The sequence below is a fragment of the Agelaius tricolor genome, unplaced genomic scaffold, assembly GCF_023055355.1.
Source record: "Agelaius tricolor isolate 1412-34295 unplaced genomic scaffold, bAgeTri1.0.p SCAF_2, whole genome shotgun sequence".
Taxonomy (NCBI): domain Eukaryota; kingdom Metazoa; phylum Chordata; class Aves; order Passeriformes; family Icteridae; genus Agelaius; species Agelaius tricolor.
In genome coordinates, this window is record NW_027269262.1 from 63,263,163 (window position 1) to 63,283,587 (window position 20,425).

Sequence of the window (20,425 nt, forward strand, 5' to 3'; positions counted from 1 at the left end):
TTTACTCACCCAAAAATGCTATCACTCACTGCCATCTAGTGTTAATGGCACAGACTGCCAGGAATTTAAAATTGCTATTACATTTTTCAAGTTTGGCCTTATCCTGAGAACCTGGCCATTTTTTTACTGACAGAGGGAGCTGCAGATGCACAGCAGTGCAGAAAACCTGCACATTTTTTTCACAGGAAAAAACTGATCTGATTTAGGAGCCACAACAATTTCAGAGACTATAGATACATTTTTACTTTTTCTGCTGACTCTGCTTACATGCTCTCTTCCCGTTTCACTGTTTCACAACGGGCCTGCCCTGGAGCAGAGCTGCTCCTCCAGCAGCCTCCTCCTTTCTCTGTTTTACCTGGCAAGGATTTCAAGTCTCAAAGCTGGGATAGAGCAGTTGGGTGAGAAAGAATTTTGCCTACTGAACACCTGTGGCAATTTTAAGGCACAAGTCACATTAATTTAATTAACAGTGCAGCTTCCAGCGTTTTCTGAAGACTGGATAAGTTCTGTACAGTGTGAATTACCTCCTAGTGAGTATTTTTTAAATAAACAGGAATCATAATTGGGTTTTGCGAGAAGAATTAATGTATACTAAGTTCTTAAAGAAAATGTCTGAATTCAAAAGCAGACCACACAGCCTTACAACCATGCATAGTCATAATTAGTTTATTAGCACTGGTTTTGAAACAAATATATTCAGGTACTTAAACACATTTTAATTAATGTTTACTAAATTTAATATATCACCATATATTACATAATGCACTGAATATTCAGTAAATGAATAATAAAACCAAAGTGCAGATAAAAGTAGCAAGATCAGTTTTAGGTTATCAGGAAGGCCAAAATCACATTAGCAGTATAAGGACAGCAAGCTGTAAATGTCTAATACTAAACATGTCATTCTATCATTGCTACAGGCATGCTAGTACAAATGATCTCACTGTGAACTGCTTCCACTTATCTAGAAAAAACGTAGTTCTTCCCTAACATTACAACTTCATGATCCTTTATTTCCTACCTTTCAGGCCTGATCCTGCAGTCCCTACTCAGCAAAACTTCCAATGCACTCTGTCAGATTAATTTTGTACTTTTTTTTTAAGCTACACAAAGCCCATTGGCTCTCTCCAAACACCTGAATAATAAATGACTAGAATCTAATTTCTAAAAATTTAGAAATTCTAAAAATATTTGTAACAGGAAATAATGTAATTACATACAGACCTAAGTGTACTAGGGCCAAACCCAGGAACAGATCTAGACAGAAGCCAGGACAGCAAGGCTGGCCTCTGTTGAGTTAGGCACTTTCCTGATTAGCCAGTCACTTTTAGGATCACAGTTTTGGATGTAGACATCTCCAGTCTCTTTAAATACTGTTTTGAGCACCTGCATCCTGGTTTTGGATCTGGCCTTTTTTTATACTCGAGTACATGATGTATCACATTAACATTATGCAAAGACAATAAGAGAAGTGACCCTAAAGTAGAACAAAATGATAATATAACATGATATCATAGCCAAGTCTAGAAGAAGCTATTGTTCTTTTCTGTGCTTGGGTTAGGCACATTTGTTTTAACAGCTTTTAACACTGTATCCCATTTGCTATTCTTGTGCTCTAACTGCCTTTTCCTAAATTTGTGCTGAAATAAATCATTGCTGTCTTCATCCTCAGCCTCTGATACTATCTCCATTTTTTGGATAATCAGTTTAATGAGGTCATGTTGCTTTTCCAACAATGTTGATATATCTTTGAGCCTAAAAAGCAAACAAACAAATATGCATCAGGCTTTGTCATTTGATTTCAGTCATTAAAATTACAGATGCAAAAATTGACAGTACTTCACCCTTCTGACAGTACTTAACTAAACCCTTCTGCTAACAAAGACTATTATTTAGAATACATTTAATTCTTTAAGCTGAAGTACTTCTCCATGTTACAGGAAATAGGATTAAAGAACAAATCTCTGGTTCTTGTGAAAATAACTTAATATATAGTTAAGATAGAAGCAACTTCACTCTTAAAATAAAGTTGTTGACTGCTCTATCAAAAGTTTTTCCTATTAACCTATTTCATTGTCTGGTAAGAAAAAGGCCAGCAACCAAAAACATTAGGTGTAATTCACAACCACTTTTACAGCATATGAGAAATACTGATGAGTCACTTACTGAGCTTTTTCAAAGTGCTATCCGAAGTGCAATTGATGCAATTAAGTAGTTAAACTAAGTTAACATCACACATACAGAACACAGTATCTGTTATCTTTAAGGAAACAGAGAAATAAATGGAAATTGTGACTAGAAACTGTCTTTATAAAACTACCAAAGAGGCATTTTGAAAATCTACTTTTCTGAATGTCTAGACTCACAAAATTACAACAAGAAATCTGGTGTGACTGAAAAGGTTCTTTGTGAAGAACAATTGAGGGGCTTTAGATATAGTGAGGTTTTTTGTTGTTTTTTTTTTTTTTTTTAACAAGAAATGGTAATACATCTTAAAATATGTGAAAATCACAAGTAATAAAATGCAAAGCAAAAGAAAACCCTGCCCCAAACCAAAATGCAAAATTACATACACCCAGCACTGACACTAACTTCAGTAGTAACTGAACTCAGTTTTGAACTCTGATAAAAACACACTGGTAACGTAGTAAGAGCTTTCAGTCAATATTCTCAGAGTACTAAATATGACTTTCCATAATGATAAGGTCACAAGTTACTCTATTGCAAATAATTTTATAAAATTATTGTTTTCTTCCTTCTCTGTAGGGAAAAAAATCCCAACCAAGGAAGAGTCTGTTTTATGCTGTTTTATATTATAATGATATAGTATGTATTTGAAGAAAGTTCATGATTTGCCTATATCTGTAGGGTGTAGTCTCACCATGCTTCAACTCTCGATGAGTCTTTCATGCAAAAAAAAAAAATAGCCAATCTGATTCTGTGCAGGCAGACAAAAATTTGGTAGATTTAAAAAAAAGGGAAAGGAAAAAAATGGAGAGAAAACAAGTCAGGGGAAAGGGAGACTGAGTGAGAATATATTTTTCTGGTTGTACATTCACAGAAAACTTTTTTGAAACCTTTCTTATGGATATGTTGGTATTACAAGTAAATCAAGAAAGTACAAAGAATTCCTTCCAAGGCTTTGGGAAACATGCTTTGTTCAAGAGAGAATCAATACCAATCAGTTTTTGGGGAAACAATCTGAATCTGATTTACCCAGTAAAAAGTCAGTAACAGATTGTGTATACTTGCAAACCAACTGGAATTACATCACTTGGGAGTTGTGAATAACCCTTGAAAACTTCCATTTGTAACTCTCTAAAATGAAAATCCATCTTCTCCATTACTTCCAATTACTTTAATGAGCAACAAGCTGTGCTGGTTTGGGCTGGGGACACAGAATTTTACTTTTTAGATACAGTACGGAGCTTTAAAATACCTTTAAAAATAGGAGTATATTTGTAATTTTGGTTCTACTTATTTTTACAACTGTAAAATATCACAAAAATACCTGTATTTCTGCTTCAGAACTTCCAATTCTAGTGTAGTATCAGGGCTCTGTGCATATGTGGTAGAGTCCTCATACCCAAAGCAATACTGGAACACGCTCTAAACGAAACATGGAATCAAACTTAAATAGATCCTATAGTCTGACAACAGAATAAATATGTGAACAGATTAAATATGTGAACATAGTTCACACAGTGTAAACATTGAAAATATTTTCTGTTATGATGTTATTTGCTTATATATTAAAACGTTTGTTTTATAAGAAAATTCAGTCTATCAACAACAGCTCAAATGAAAGAAGAAAAGCCAAAAGGGAGTAATTCTAGTTTTTATCTGAACATCTTTTGTAGCTTGACTTACTTAATAAAGTTACAGTGCACTGAGTACTCAAACACTAATTTTATCTGAATACAGCTGCACTCAAACTGATTTATCATTTCCACTGACTTTAGTCAAGGTCTAATCACAATTCCCTTGATGTCAGTTAATAACACAATGTCCTTAGCAATGTGTGTACAAATTCAATCACCTCCCCTTTTGGTAAGAATCCTTCTATCTAATATTCACCATCTTACCATAAATCCACAGTATCTTGGCCTGTTGGGATATACAGTGATTGATTCCTGGTCCACCCGACTTAAGAACCAAAATGGCAGCTTCTTCTCTAAGTTGGTATGAAGATTAACCTAAATGTGGTTTTGCATTTAGAATGAGATATGTTGTCTTAAGATAAATACACATTATAGGTGAAAATAACCATCAAGCCATTATATTCAATTCACTAGTACTACCCCACACTGCAAACAGTGGTATAATATCTGAATAGTCCAGCCCAGACACTAAAAATACATTGTTATAACCAGTACTGAGTATCTTAGCAGAATTAATTTCTCCACACAGATGTGCACGCTTTTTACTAATGAGAACTTAGTACAGCAGAATGAATTTGGTATCCTTTTGATTTTTGTGTACCTTCGTTCCACTGCATAGGTTCTCTACTAAAAGAAAACTGCAATTTCAGGCTTTGCAGTAACTGATTTTGAGATTCTGGTTTTGTAAAAACTCAGAATTGCTTGAACTGGTGGTTGAAAAATTCCTTAAATATGCATTTTCTTGTACACTTCCTTGGCAATGACTCATATGAGTGAAAATGAGATTCAGGATAAGATGCCATGTTCACCAATTTGCTTTACAGATTTCCTAAGATAGTTGGGAATGTGATGACAAATCAACTAATTATCTAAAAGGTGTTCTAGCAATGATATGTACTTCCAGCATTGGATGCTTTCATTGTCTGTTACTCACCTGCATTGCAATCCTTTTGAGTGCAGCATATTTTTGTACTTCAGCAATGTCACCAACAGCCAAACCAATCTAGAAGAAAGAGAAATAGTTCATGATCTACTTTTTCATAGTCTGTGATTTCAACTGTATTTCTCATTTACACTTAAAAAAAGAAAATATTCTAGAGAGTTAAATTATTTTTTCACTTGAATTTGGAAATATTTTTTGTATATTTGTAAAATACGTATCAATAAATGTAGAGAGTGTTTTTACTGACAACACTCTGTTGGTAAGGCACTGAAGTGCTACTTTTGCCAAGAATAACATCCCTTCTTTTACATTCTTCATTGCTGCTGGAATATTAAGAAACCAAGATATTGATCTCTTGATTAAGTAGAATCATGGCTGCAATAAACAAGTTTAAAAAACATGAGGTTTTTGACTTTTATTGCCCAGTTCAAGTGAAAATGTGATTTCCTAAATAAAAATTATATTCAATGGAACATGTCTGAAGATATATTACATATTTTCTCCCCTTTCCACCATTATTGTGTTTTCTGATTCTTAACTTTCAGGTCAGGTTTGTTAGTTAGTTCTATCACTACTTCTGATTGCTGTTTTGTGTGCAGTGGAGATTTGAATTTGGGCTTTTTGGGCTTTATTTTTATAATTTAAATTATTGTTAGTGTTAGGTTATGATACAACAAGGGATTGAACAAAAATCATTGTTCCTCAATTTTCTTTATCAAGACCTCAGAATAATACATTGCAGCTCCAATTCAAATCCCATCAAAGTTATTACCTAAATATATACAAAGTCCTCCTGCAGGAGTGAGGTGTGGGAAAATAGATGGGAAAACACTGGATGGAAAACAAGTGCAGAGAGCGGGGTCATTTTAATATGTTACTGAAAATATCTGTTAAATTATGAGTGGCTGTCATTTACTGAAGTAATTCTATACACTAGAACTGTTTAATTGTTTAAAAGTGTTTAACCACTTTTGTATATTAATAAATAACTTTTACTTACTAGTAAGTTCATAAGAAGGATTGGAATAAGCAAGGTAAATATAATGAGAACTGTGTAGCTCAGGAATGGATATGGCAATTCACTGCTTAGTAAAGGATCCAGGAATGCATCGTGGTAATTAATGTCTCCCAGCATCATTGCAAATGTCTTCATTACAGAAAGCAGAGGTGTGCTGTAGGTTTGCTGCAAAAAGAAACATCAAAATAAAGAAAAAACCCAACTGATGAAATTTGTAAATAAAGTCTTGAGATGCTTTAGTCAAAGATAATATTTAAAATGATAAAAACTTAACTATTGAACTAACCTGTGAACCCAAAAGGACAAAGAAACTCAGCCCAAAGGCCAGTATCAGGAAAAAGAAAACCACAGCAATCCGAATCAAAGTCCTCAAAATTTCCCAGAACATCACAACGTAGATTCCATAGTTCTCAAATCTAGGCAATAAGTGAACAAAAAGACATAGAATCACTTAATTTGGAAAAGACTTCTAAGATAATCAACTCCAACCATTAATCTAGCACTACCAAGTCTACCCCTAAACCATTAAATACTGAAGTTTGAGTCCCTTTCAGTTATTTCTGTAAGGCAGTAAGTAACACTGATTTTCTTCTGTGGAAAGAGACACTGCCTCTCTGAGAGATACTGTGATGGTAACAAACCTGCTCTACTTTCACATCCAAAAGAGTGCAAGTGATCCTACACACAGCAACTCTGAACTGCATAATCTTACATTTTAATGCACAAGAACAATTTTCAAGATAGCATTTTTCATGGATGACATCTATTCCCTCCATAGGCATAGGGAGTATTGTACCACTGCTGCATTCAGAATAAAAACATAAGCAAGCTATCCAACTTTTTTCTGCTTCTCAGAACAAAGTAGCAACCAGAACAAGGGACAACTGGCACCATAATCTATGCAGCAGCCACATGCCTGATTTAAAAGATTGCACTTTTTACAAGATGGGAAACATTATGTAGTTTTAGTGTAATACAAAGAATGGAAAACAAACAAACAAAAAGAAACACACTGCTCAGGAAGAGAAGGAGAATAGCATAATTTTAAGACACCTGTGTTTCCAACAACAATCTGTTGTTGGCAAGCCTCTCCTATTCTTGGTTAACACAAAAACAAAATATCAAAACAGGAATTACCATAAAGCAGATTAAACTATTTTTCTTTCAAACATAAACTTGTGAATTTATGTCCTCTCTCAAATCCAGGGACCAAGAGATTTTTTAAGCTCACAGTAGTAACTGTGAAAATCCCCGTAGGTATCTTTCACTCTGAAACATTATGTGCAAGACTGAAAAGGTCAAGCTGGAAATAGAGCAAACCCAATCTTCTCGTACTTATAAGGCATTTATTAGGCAAAATTCAGCTGAAGTCAATGGAATCACACGTTGCTTTGGGAAAAGAGCCTGAATGAGTTGGGAAAATTATGTGTAGAGCTCTACTACAACACATTTGAAATAACAGTCAGGCCAGGAAGGAATTTCATCCAACAGCAGGAAAAAAGTTGTGCAATCATCTGTTTACTTTGTCCTGTTTAGGCTCAACCCCCGTTTTGCCTGGAGCAGACAGGACACACCCATTCATTGGTCACCTGAGATCAGACACGGGGCTGGGGGAGTGGGGACCAGGTTTGCAGCAGAGGCCAGACCATAAAGGTCCTCTCTTTGACATTAACTCTGCTCACAAACTGTGTCCTTAAACATCCCTACCACAGTAAAACAACCCTGAAATTAATCAGCAAATGTTGTGTTTGTCTGTCTGCAAGAGTTCATGGGGATGATTAGTGCATATATACAATAATTGAATTTATTTGAATTGAATTGGAAAAACATTTATGCAGTGTTACCACATGCAGTCCTGCTCAGACACAAATGTGTGTAATTTATTAGTCTTAAGCACTACACCCACACTATTTTTTTCCTCCACCCAGATCTCCTGCAGTTCATAACTCTTGGACACTATTGTACCAGTGACAAGATTTAAGATAATTAAGGGCAATAAACAGACATGATGTCAACTCAAGAAATTTACAATTCCATCAATTGCAATTCTTTTACAGGACACTACGGCATAAAGTCAGACATGTCATTTAATATGGGAAATGATAAAGGAATTTACCTTCTCCCAGGTATTACTCATAAAACCTGACTTCCTTATGCCATTCATCATTCTTATCCTTCTGGGTTCTTTTAAAGACAAAGTCTATACAGTGTAGTGAAAGATGATTTTAAAAATGATAAAATTCAGCATGGCTGTGCTTAATTAACATTAAAGTAAGTACTGTTATTTCTGTAGTTGCTATAACATATGTTATGATGCTCTACATGAAAAACACTGAAAATGACTCTACAGTTCATCAGAGATAAAAAATTCCTATGGTCCTAATCTGGAAATTTCTATAGTTTCAAAAAAATAAAAATACAAAATGGGTCTCTCAACTTTGATCTGTCACATCTGAAAATATTAAAATATTTTATTGTAAAGCCTGTAAAAATTTTTACCGTTGAAGATAAAGCAAGAAGTTCATCCAAGACAAGTACACAGCAATTGCTCCACATTCCCACTGCAAATGAGCTGGCGTATTAATAAATAAAGAAGACACAAAAATTATGCTTGTAGTATAAATGGTCCAGTCCAGTAGATTGGAGTAATCCAACAAATATTTCAATTTCTAGGATTTAAGAGAGAAAGGTTAATATTTACAAGTCATCCATCATTAAAAGACCGAGTTCAATACACTATGTAAATTCACTATTTAAAATCAGTTTTAATCATTATATATATATAATTTAAAAAGTATAACTTGACATTTGACTTCTAATCAGAAAAAAACCAGATTAATTCCAATATCATACAAACTGCCATGCAAGTACACTGTCTGATTAATGTTATTTCTCTGTGTACTAACCTGCTGAATCAGCTGAAATATTTCTTTGCAGATGCCCAGTAAACTCATAATTAAAACTAAACACATACACACCCTTGTGAAGTATGAGTCCTGCAATAAAAATCAGAGCACAAAAGAAATTAGAAATTATTAAATTAAATTATTATTTAATTTAATAATTAATAATTATTAATTAGAATTATTAAATTATTAAATTAGAAATTATTAAAGGAATCATTTGATCTCTACCTATTATATATATATTATATTGCCTGTTAGCTTTTATCATATACTTATTACTATCTATATTCTGTTTAATTAATATTTATTGTGAAATCCAGGTTCTGGGTTGAGCTGTATATGTGATCTCATCATTTTTTCTTACATCAGGATATCTTCATGAACCTTTGATATCCCTTGAGTTTACTTTATTTCATATTTCTACTAGCATATGCTTTCTGAGTTCCTGTTTCAGTTCTATGCTTTTTCTCTCATATGAATATTTTTTCTTCAATATGAAAAAAATATTATTCACTTCAGGGAAAAAACTGAAGTAACCATGTACCAAATATAAATTTCTCAGAAAAAAATAAGAAATGAGAACTGAAAATTATCTAAACTGAAAATTATCTGTCAGCAGAGGTTGCTACTGAATGCTTAGAAATATATACTTCAATTTTACTCCATAGAATTGCTAGATCATAAATTAATCTAGACATTATTTAAGTAATCGTATCTTTTTGCTGTAAAAATCCTAAACAGATTGTAACTACTAATAAAGGTACCTCATATTCTAATGGTCTTGCTTCATAGAGCTCTGTTCCATTCAAAGGTCTTCCTGGTTGTATGTGAGTGACCAGAAGAGTCAGTGGGATGAGACCAAGAGAATATATGCCTAAATTCATTAAATGTGCTCGAAACCCATAGGCCATCCTTGAAAGGGAGAATGTTAAAGTTACAACACTTCAAATTTAGAAGAGCATGCATTCAAATTTAACAGTCAATAACAAATTTAACAGTCTTCAAGATAAGGAAATAAACATTTCTTGAAATGTCCCTTTGTGATGAATGTGTTCATCACTTATGTGGACAAAAATGTATTTGCCACTCTGAAATAATGTTCCTTTCACTTTTACTTGGCAACCTTATTATATATTTTATAACAAAGAGTAAACAAAGATAGTAGCTGCCTTTTTTGTAAATATAAAAAAAAATTTACTAAATACTAAGTGGTATTTTATGGAAAAGACATTTGCCCAGTCAGCTCTATAAGCATGCACATTTTAATAAACATCTTCCAGGCAAAATAGTCTTTATCTTGACATGCAGTATTATATTTTATATCCACTAAAATAGACCAACCATTTCATAAGCAAATATTCTTTGCACACAGGATGACTGAGTAGCTCCATGCGATTGTGGCGCACCATGGCCTGCAAAACACAAATACAGAAGGGTCACACTCAATTCATCTGGGCCAGCAAAGTGCTTACAAAACTGGCTAGGTCACCTTTTTTACCTGATTATTAGCCCAATGAAAACAAAAATGTGTGTAAGATATTGCAAAGTTCTTTTGATTAAGCACTCTGGCCCAAACCCATCACTGTCTTGCCTTCTCTGCCTGCTAAGGCATTCAGCTTCTCTGCTGGGGCTCTGTTAGTCTATTTCAAGCTTCAAAAATTATACAGACTATTTTCAACTACACCTGTGAGACCAAGTTTTACATTTAATGAGAAAAATATTTATTTATTTATTTATTTATTTATTTATTATTAGACAGTATAACAACCAATAGGAATTCCAAAAAGTAAATATATTAAGCCAGAAAGTTTGTTATATAGACATTTTCTGACAAAGAATGAGAGAACAGATTGACAATGCAAAAAACTAGCAAATTTGTTTCATATTATAAATATTTTGCAATTACCATATGAAACAAATCAGCCTGTCAAGTTTTTTAGTGCCTTACATTCCAGTGCATGTCACTACAATGACTGGAGTGTGGTTTTCTTTGATGTACTACCTGCACGTACAGCACAATATCTTGAGCATTCACAGTTTTATCTAAACTTAAAGAAATTTTATTTATTACTTAGAACCTAATTTCAATATACTTTTAATATACAGAGTTACAGGCTTTGGAGAAGAAACATTATGATGAAAAATTCAAGCCTCTTCATTTTATCTAAACCAAGACAGCAGGCAATGATGTCAGAGTAAAACTTACATTTAAAGTGGTGAGTGGTTCATAGAAAATATCTTCACCATCCTTTACTTTCTTGTTAAGTGTCAAGGGACACTGAAGATATCTGAAGTTGTATTCAATCTATATAATACACCAGAAGTTAAATATAATGCAAATTATTATCTCAGATAATGTTCTTAATACAAAAAGTCTGTCTTTTAGAGAGCATATTGTGTCAAGGTAGTCAGAATCAAGATGTATATTCATTGTTAGCTGAACACATGCCATCAAGATACACATCTGTGAGTGCAAGGTGTTTAAATGAACAGCCATTTTGAATTTTAAAATAAAAAGTGCACATTTCTTGCTAAAATGTTACAATTAAGAAAGGTCATTTTCATAACCATGATTTTTTTAATGACAACTTTAAAGAAAAGCTTGTCTTTAAAAGTTATATGGCTTTGATAATATAATATAAAGAAAATGCACAGTAGCAAAAAATTTGCAAGTTTTCTGTTAACGATGTGGACACAATCCAATATAATCATTGATAAGGTGGTTTTCAATATGGTTTCAAAGGTAACATAACTAGAGAACATTCATGTCTCCCTGGCATTAAAAACACTCTACTGCTTAAGATTTTGGGACAGGTATTTACAAAACAAAGAAACATGTTGAACTCTAAATCATGGATGACAATTGCACTACTTATTGTAAATATACTTTCAATATTTATAAATAGATATTGCATGTCTTCTCTCACTGCTATTTTGAAATAGCCATAACCTCTGATACCCAGCTTGATTGAAAAAATTATCACAGCAAAGATAGATTATGGATTGTAGAAGTTTAATGTCACACTTATTAAAATATGTAAGCATGAAGATTACAGAAACTGAACTTCAAACTATTTACAGTCCAAAGGATAAAATCTGTCTCCTATGGTCTGTGTTTAGATCTGAGATTCATCTACAACAGTACCTTATATATATATGAGCTTGACATGTTCATTAAAATATATGTGTTTTGTACTTTCCCAGACTTTTTCTACTTACATAGAAGTCTCGACTTGTCTTCTCCTCTGAAGACTCAATTATGCAGTTGTCCAACACCAGCTTTGCAGAGGAACAGAAAAGTAAATTAAGGTAAAATAGGCAATATTCAACAGAAAGAATATGTTTAGACCAGAAGAAAATGACTGTCAAATACAACGATCAGCTAACAGAAGTGATGACTCAGTCAGATTTTATGATGTATGCTTTGAAGACGTAAAATTTCAGAGTTTTCATGTATGAGTTAAATGTAAATGCAGTTTACAAGGCTATATGCCAGTTTACCAGTATGAAGTGTGAATAGTTTATGAATACCTATGTAGTAATCACATATCCTCTGAACAGAGAGAGACATAGTTCTCCCAAGATTTTAGAAGCTGTGGGAAAATTAGAGGAAAGAATTCAAACAACTATTATCTCTCTTTCTGTAACCATTGTTTATAGATTTAGCTCTCCAGAGTGTGCCATCCATAGTTCACCAATAGTGTGAGAGAAGATTCCTAAAAGCCAGCCAGGTCTTAGGTCCACCCTTGTTTCTATAAGAACTACAGATTTTAATAATAAAGTGCCTTTTCATGCCTTCTGATGATAGAGTCTCTGTAACACCTTTGCCTGTCCCCAATACCCCCTCAGTGATATATGTATGTACCACTTGCTATTTTAATTAAAAATCATTTCTGCTGTGTCATTTAGCAGTTAGCTAAGAGAGTGAAAATATCTCAGATGAACCCAACTCACTTATGACTCTCATTCCATCTATACATAATTTTTATGTTACTTTTATAAATCCATTGATCTCAGGAAGCTAGGAACTTTTCTAATACAGAACTTAAATTGGACAAACTATCACTAAAATACTATTAAATAATTTTGTGAACTTATTTCTATTTTATAATAATACGTATTAGAGAGCACAGCAAGCAGAAGAATGAATGCAGTACAACAAAGGTTATTTTGTGAAGTCATTTCTTTAACATGTGCAGAAAACTTACTTTAAATGAATCAGGAAGATACTCAACCATTTCCAGCAAAGGACACTTATTGGCACTGGAAGAGTGAGAGAAAGTCACAACAGCTTCTTCCCATCTGCAAAAAATTATTTCAGATAATAGAAAATTAATTAATTAATTAAATCTGCTTTGAATTAACTACTTTTAGATTATTTGAGTTTCATTTAAGATATTGAAAAGCATAATATATAATGTGCTAATTTTATGCACTATTAAATGGAAACGAAGCTGTCTGGGGAGTAGCTGAGTAATATTCTGGACACTTCTGTAAGAATGATTCATGTTAAATTCTGTTATCAATTAAACAGAAATGTTTCAATTATGCTAAGGCCTCCTAAAAAAATATGAAACTGGAACGAACTTTGGAATCTTGGGTTACAAAATTACACAAATAATAATAAATACAGTGAAATCCTGTCAGTATTCCTGTAACTCTTACCAAAAGATGTCATCATTAGGCAATGGTGCATTGCTTTTTCCAAAAGTGGGGCTTCCCTATGCCTTAACCTAAAATATTCTAAACTGCAGTTGAAATGCTACATTTTAAAATATTTGCAACATTAAAAAGCATGATTTTACATTAAATCTCTTGAATGATTTCCATTGTATTCACATCCATACTAATATTTTATAGGCATTAAAGCATTATGTGAAAGGTCAAAATTATTTCTGATGGCTTCTACATGTCTTTTACACACAGAATCCAAATACTCAATGTAATATGAAAAGCAACTTGCCATATATATGATGTCCATTACAATTATGCCATTTTTTATTTGTGCTGATTAGAACAGAACATAACCTCTGGAACTGTAAAATAAGTACTCAGTTTTACTTATTAAACAACAGTTTTTCAGAACTTAATCTCATTTAAGAAAACGAAAACAAAACACAAGGGCAAAAAAATTCAAGAAGCATTTTCTCTATGCTTTACCTTTTGTGCAAAATGACAGCAGACACCACATCTTTTCTCCTATTGTGTATTGCTTCATGGAAAAAAGAAGCCACTGCTTTGTTGAACAGAATTTTTGCACCATAGTCAAGAAGTAACCTCACTGCTTTTGCATGTCCTTCTCGTGCAGCCAAGTGCAAAGCTGTGTTCTGTGCAGACAAGCAGTACATGAGTAAGTTTAAAAAAGTACATTTCAGTGCTGTCCCACATTGAAAAGCCACATGCTTTTCTCAGCTGCAAGTCTTGAATGCTTTCACTAGCAACACAAAACACTGGAATATTGTCAGATTCTGACAGAGATTACAGACATGTTCTTTATGTCTACAGCTACACTAGGGCAAAATCTGAAGAGGAAACTCACTAAAGGTAAGATCATCAATATCTTTTAGTTTTGTAATTAATGAACTTCAAGTCACAAAGAGGTAAAAATCATGGCATCTACAGACACAGAACACCTTATTTGATAATCAACAAGAGAAGCATCCAATCATATCCAGATGTGCTCATACAAAAAAAATCTACAAGAAAATTTGAGAGTGCAATTTTGTAAGTGGAATATGTATTTTTTCTTTAGATTTTTTGTAAAAGTAAAGGAATCAGTGGTTTAGGAATAAAGATACACTAAAACTGACATTTGAGAGTCTTCTGAGCACAGAATCTGCACACAGATTTTTCCAATTGAAATTAAGGACTTCTCATGAATTGAAGTTAAGGCTTCTCATAAATTTATAGTCAAGATTTGTTTCTAATCTAGTACTTTAAACATTTTCAACACCAGTTCTCAGAGAAATTCGCAACAGCTTCTGTGTTGGGAATTAAAGAGTTCTTTAAAATGGTCACCCTGTATTTCTGATGGGACAGGTTCATACAAGAGGCCTTCAATCCTTGAAAGGGATTCTGTCTTGACCTAAAACACACTACATCTGTCCAATCTCCAGAGCAAGACAGGTGCTGTTTTTGTTGGACATCACTGTGCAGTGGATTTCAAACAACATGTTAATGAGCTATAGTTGATACCAGATTTTTTCGCATCTGTGTAAGTTCTTTAAATTTGCATTAGCAGTGTTTGTACTACATTGCTAAAATATTCTTGCATTGTATAGGGGGCAAGAGGAACATGTCTAATACATTCAGTGTTTCATGTCTTCTATTAGAATATTTGAATCTTTCTTATCTCCCGCTTAAAAGAATTGGATAAAAATTTCAGCAATCATATATTTATCCAAGAAATCTTTTATCGCTGAGTCTGCCACAGGAAATAAAATATTACACATGTAATGCACAGTGGAAAACTACCAATAGCCTAGCCCTGACATTTCTTCTAGAAGTAACAGCAGACAAGAAACAAATAATGTTAACACATACCCCTTCTTCATCCACTCTGTCAGTACACTTCACATTAGTATCCAAAATTATCTGCATTGTGCGAGTGTATCCTCCAAAGGCAGCATGGTGCAGGGCTGTCCAGCCTTTATAATCACTTACATGCAATGGTATAAAATTAGAAATTATAAATAAAAAAGCTTTTTATAAATTTAAAGTGAATGTAAATGAATCTTCTCTCAGCTGGATTTAGAGAAACCTCAGTTCCCCTAGCATTAGAAGCCTTGGTTTTACAGCTAGCTAGTCTCTGACTTACAAGTATTTTATAACCATGATCTTATACTGCATGTTTGTATTTGCCTATATGAATATAATAATTATTTTAATATAATGTACTTATATTTATATTGCATTAACTTCCCAGCACATGAACATAAAACATAGGGGGATAGGGTTTTTTTTTGACTTAATGAATGAAAATCTGTATACTTACCAGAGGAAGAGAGCCCCTCTCTTCAGAAGAAACTGAACTACCTTCTCATGACCATTCTGGGCTGCCAAGTGAAGGGGAGTCATTCCCTTCTTATCACCTTCATTCAAAAGCCTTGTGTCTTTCATGTCTCTGATAAGTCGTTGACAAGTATTGATGCGCCCATAGCTTTGCAAGATGCACAGAAATTAATGCACAGAAATTAATGTCAGAGACACAGGGATGAAAGGCAAGGCATGGATTCCATGGCCTGGACTGTGCTACTAACCTGGCAGCAAAGTGTAAGGGTGACTTCTTGTCCCTGCTCTTGGAGTAGATGGAAACGTTGAGGCTGAGTAAATTATTTACAGAGAGTGCCACACCTTGTCTGCATGCATAATGCAATGGAGTGCATCCTTCATTATCTTCATCCACTACAAGATTTTTAATATGCTCCATCTGTTATCCCCCAAGAGGTACCCAAAAACAAAAGCACAGAATTACATCTATGTCTCTTCTGCTCCATAGTTTCTAATAGCTTGCAACAATAGCATTAATACTCTAAAGCAGTATCTAAAAATAAGAAATAAAATAAAATTTAGGAACAAAGAGCACTGTTTTTATCTGCTGATTTGTGGGTCACAATTTTTTCTAATGACTACTCTTTAAAGAGCACAGGAGTTTACCATCCTGCATCCTCACTGCAACCCATTCACAGCACAATAAAGGAAATTCTTCTTTGCTGCCATTCCAATGCAATGCTCACTGCTGGCAGCAGAAGGCTTGTACCAAACCTAAAGGCAGTCTTATAGCCTATAGTCAGTAGCAAAACCTCTGACTGTCAAAACCCAGCAGTTCACTGTTTTACAGTGTTGATTTATTTCCTGTTTTTCATCTTCGTTTCCCCATTCTCCTTGTCTAACACTATTCTACAACCTTTCTTAAAGCAACTAAAAAACTCTTCCCACCATCCTATCCACTTATTTCTCTGAATTGTTGATATGATCAATAATCAGAAAGTCAATGCTGAAGGTTATCATCACTGTTTTGAAACAGATTCACTACATCTGCTGAAAAGGGAAGTTAAACCCACTCTGAATAACAATCAAAGGTGTTCACAGATTTCATCACATGTTGTAAGATGAGTTATATTTGATTGACATTTAAAATGCTATTTCTGGAGCTCTGGAGGCCAGCAAATTTAATTTTTTCAGGCAAGCTTCGTCTCTATCAATATGAGTGCTTCATTTCAACATAGCCAAATACAAATTTATGTTTGAAATATTTTAAAAAACCAAATCCAAGACTTCTTTATGGTCCAGTCCACAAAAAGCTCCTGCAGAATATGCTGCAAACAATTTATAAAGTTCTAGATCTTGAGTGATTATGAGCATGTCTCCTGGCGTTGCTGCATGCAAGCTGGGAAAATAGAAGTGAAAAGTTCTATATTTTATTGCCTACCTCTTGAGCTATTCAATCCCCCAACAGCAAAATAATTTATGGGATTATGTTATTCCTTTGCCTGGCAATAAGAAAACTGTATTATTGGCTTTGAAATGTTTTCATGAGAGATATGTGATATGTACCTCTTCAAACCATTTTTTGTGACACTGGACTATTTAACAATTATCAAAAATTTTTACAAACATACCAAAATAAAATGGTAGTTGCTTTTTTCTTTACATTTTCCTAGAAAGAGTAACACAAAGACATAAACTGATGCTTACTGTACCTGCAGATATTTCTCATTCAGATGCTGTAATCCTCCAGGTTGCAATACGGTCAAATGCAAGAAATTCCGACCAAGATGATCTTTTAATGACACATTTGCTCCTAAATAAATATGGAAATAAACACCAGCAACTTCAAAACTGCTGGTTCTTGGCACTACATAATGATGTTTAAGACAAAGGAACAAATGTTGAACAAATGTTTAATAATCTATAAAATTTTATAAAATAATTCTTATAAATCTATAAAATAATATTTTAAGTCAACCTTGTAATGTATAATTTTGTTTCCCAAAAAAAATCACCCCAATGAAACTCAGCTTTCAGCATTTTGTGTGTATGCATTTTGTATTTCATCTAAGCAGCACAAAGTTTTATATGGGGCCCTCACATTCCAAGATGCTGATCGCCCACAAATCAAGAGGAAATTTAAAGATGCAGATAGTCACCTCTTCTAATCTTTAAAGCTGTAGCCTTTTTGCAGTTTCAAAACTTACTATAAGGCTCTTAAAGAAAATAAATTATATTATTAACAAGAGGAAATACAGTAATAATCATTAAGTTGCACCAAAATGCAGCAAATGAAAGAGATAAAGCTTAAAAGTTTTCAAGGTGACTGTGATTTTATAAAACCACAGGTAAGGATTAAATGGTGGGCTTTAACATTTAAAGATTGATTGCTGGTATGAAACACAGCTCTGTTTAAGTGGTGTATTTATTCTGCAGTTCTGTTTACTTTGTGATCTGCTAAGGAGAGCAGGGATGGATTGCCAGTGCCACCTCCACCTTGAGAAGCATGACACATGGCACACACAGATAGTTCTACAGCCTGTTCATGCTGTAGTAAAAGGGGTGAAATCATCACACCAATTTTTCCTTTATCTCAGGAGATACCAGCAGTGTGCAGCTGTTCAGCTCAGCTGCTCCTGGGCTGGATGCTGAAGTAGTGAAGTCAAATTGAGAGGGAAGCTGGATGCAGAGTTTTAAAATGAATGAACCCTGCTCAAAGAAAGTATATATATATATATATATATATACATATATATATATATATATATAGTATGTGTATATTCCTTTTTACCTTTAGAAAGCAGTAAGTTCACAATTTTCCATGATGCACAGGAAGTGGCCAGCAGAAGTGGGGATCGACCTTCTATGTCAACACTATCAATATTAGCCCCCTGAGAAAAATAATTCCAAGTTTATGGTGAACAATGAATAAATGAAACTTTAAAATGGTGCTGCCCTTTTGCCCTTTTTAAGTATAGCAGAAATACAGGCATTCTTAGTAATTCCAGATGGTCCAGATAAATAATTTCACATTACATAAATAAATCAATAAATAAATACACACATTACATTTCTCCATAAAACTACCAGGTTTTCTAACCATCAACCACAGTCCAGTCATCTTTATATAAAAATTCAGATGCCAAAATAATAGCAGCCTACTTCTAGGTGTACTTAACTCACAGCTTATCGTCTTTTGTTAGAGAACCTTTCCATGCATTCTCAATATACTATTCTAACTTGAAAATACCAGGACTGACGTTACGGAAAAGTGCAAAAATGGTAGCCCTTTCAATGATGTGGTCTTACCTATCAAACAATTACCAGAAAAAGATCTTTCTAAACCTCTACACTGTATGAACATAATTCAAGAAATAATGCATCCAGAAATTAATATAGTTCAATCTATATTAGTTTTCTATCCTTCAGCATAAGTGGTTTGAACCAAGTCCATTTTGATGCCAAAGCAGGTGTATTAACAGGGGCATATTTTATTCTGTGTTGTCTACTTTTGCACTGACACATGTTGCCAGGACAGTATGGTCACTATAGTCACAGTATCACCATGGTCATATCAGAAAAGTACTATTATAAGCATAAACATATTTATCTAAAAAATCCCACCAAGGGAGCAGGAAGATACACAGAAATGAACCAATGAGATGTATGTATATTTTATGACAGTTTGGATATCAATTCTTCTAGATACCGAGTTGCAAGTCAAACTTGATGAGTTGAACAAAGTACACAAAAAAATCTATTTTATTTCAGATAATATCCAAAGATGATTGAAAAAAAAATTGATGGCAGTTTTTCCATTAACTTGAACCATCTTTGGTTCCAGTCTTAATTTGAGAGAGAATTAATCACAATCCTAAGTAATATTTACTTTCCAGGATGGTAACACCTGTAACGTGGTAATAAGAAGCACATAATAAATGTGCAAAGATTACCACAGAGAATAGGGAGTTTAAAATGTATGTTCATTAAATATTTGGGAGTAATATATGCAAGACCCTTTCCCCATGTACCTTTCTACAAGGTCAGACAACATCTTAAAAGTTATTTTTTTTATTAAGAAACAGATCTTTTTTATCCAATTGTCTCATTTATTTCAATGAATACAGGGCAGAAATTTCTAGCTCCTTATGTAATATTCAATCACCTTCTCACCAGCTAACATAATTGCTCAGCTTTCAGTAAAATGATTTTTGCAGCATTCATAAATACTTATCTCAGTAAGAAGTAACTTATATATTTACCACATTTATGATACAACTAAATTGAGAGTTTGGAAAATAGTTTTGAACTTCATTTAATTTTCCATTTCTGTTGCCCCAAATGCATTAACATAAATGAATTAAACAGATATTAATATAAAAACAATCATGCCAATTTTGTTAATATCAATTATTATTTATACCTATTTAGTCTTTCATTTTCCTTTTAGAAAAGATGAAAGAAGCAAAAGGGAAAAAAAGTCCAAAAAACAGAAAGAAAATATGTAAAATTACTGCTTATTTATTTTAAGCAAAATGTGAATATTTAATGTGTAAAATAAATAGATCTTGTTCTTTACTAAAACTGGAAAACCTTTATGAACTGGAATTTGCTAGTCCTTTCAGGCAGTAACATTGCTGAACCTTTTCTTTTTCACACTCATGTACACCCCAGCAGAGGCAGAACT

At 33.5% G+C, this 20,425-nt stretch overlaps 1 protein-coding gene across 1 annotated transcript in view; it reads right to left on the reverse strand.

The window, feature by feature from the left end:
* Positions 1–650: 650 nt before the first annotated feature.
* TRPA1 (transient receptor potential cation channel subfamily A member 1) overlaps positions 651–20,425 on the reverse strand; it is a 31,657-nt gene continuing 11,882 nt past the window's right edge. The window contains 19 exon segments of the mRNA XM_071420973.1: positions 651–1,755; positions 3,512–3,609; positions 4,086–4,196; positions 4,816–4,884; positions 5,825–6,007; positions 6,129–6,258; positions 8,342–8,511; positions 8,749–8,838; positions 9,513–9,660; positions 10,090–10,160; positions 10,955–11,053; positions 11,968–12,027; positions 12,957–13,050; positions 13,909–14,075; positions 15,292–15,406; positions 15,743–15,907; positions 16,008–16,177; positions 17,451–17,551; positions 18,530–18,629. Coding sequence (XP_071277074.1) covers positions 1,524–1,755; positions 3,512–3,609; positions 4,086–4,196; positions 4,816–4,884; positions 5,825–6,007; positions 6,129–6,258; positions 8,342–8,511; positions 8,749–8,838; positions 9,513–9,660; positions 10,090–10,160; positions 10,955–11,053; positions 11,968–12,027; positions 12,957–13,050; positions 13,909–14,075; positions 15,292–15,406; positions 15,743–15,907; positions 16,008–16,177; positions 17,451–17,551; positions 18,530–18,629 — 2,373 coding nt within the window. The 3' untranslated portion in view covers positions 651–1,523.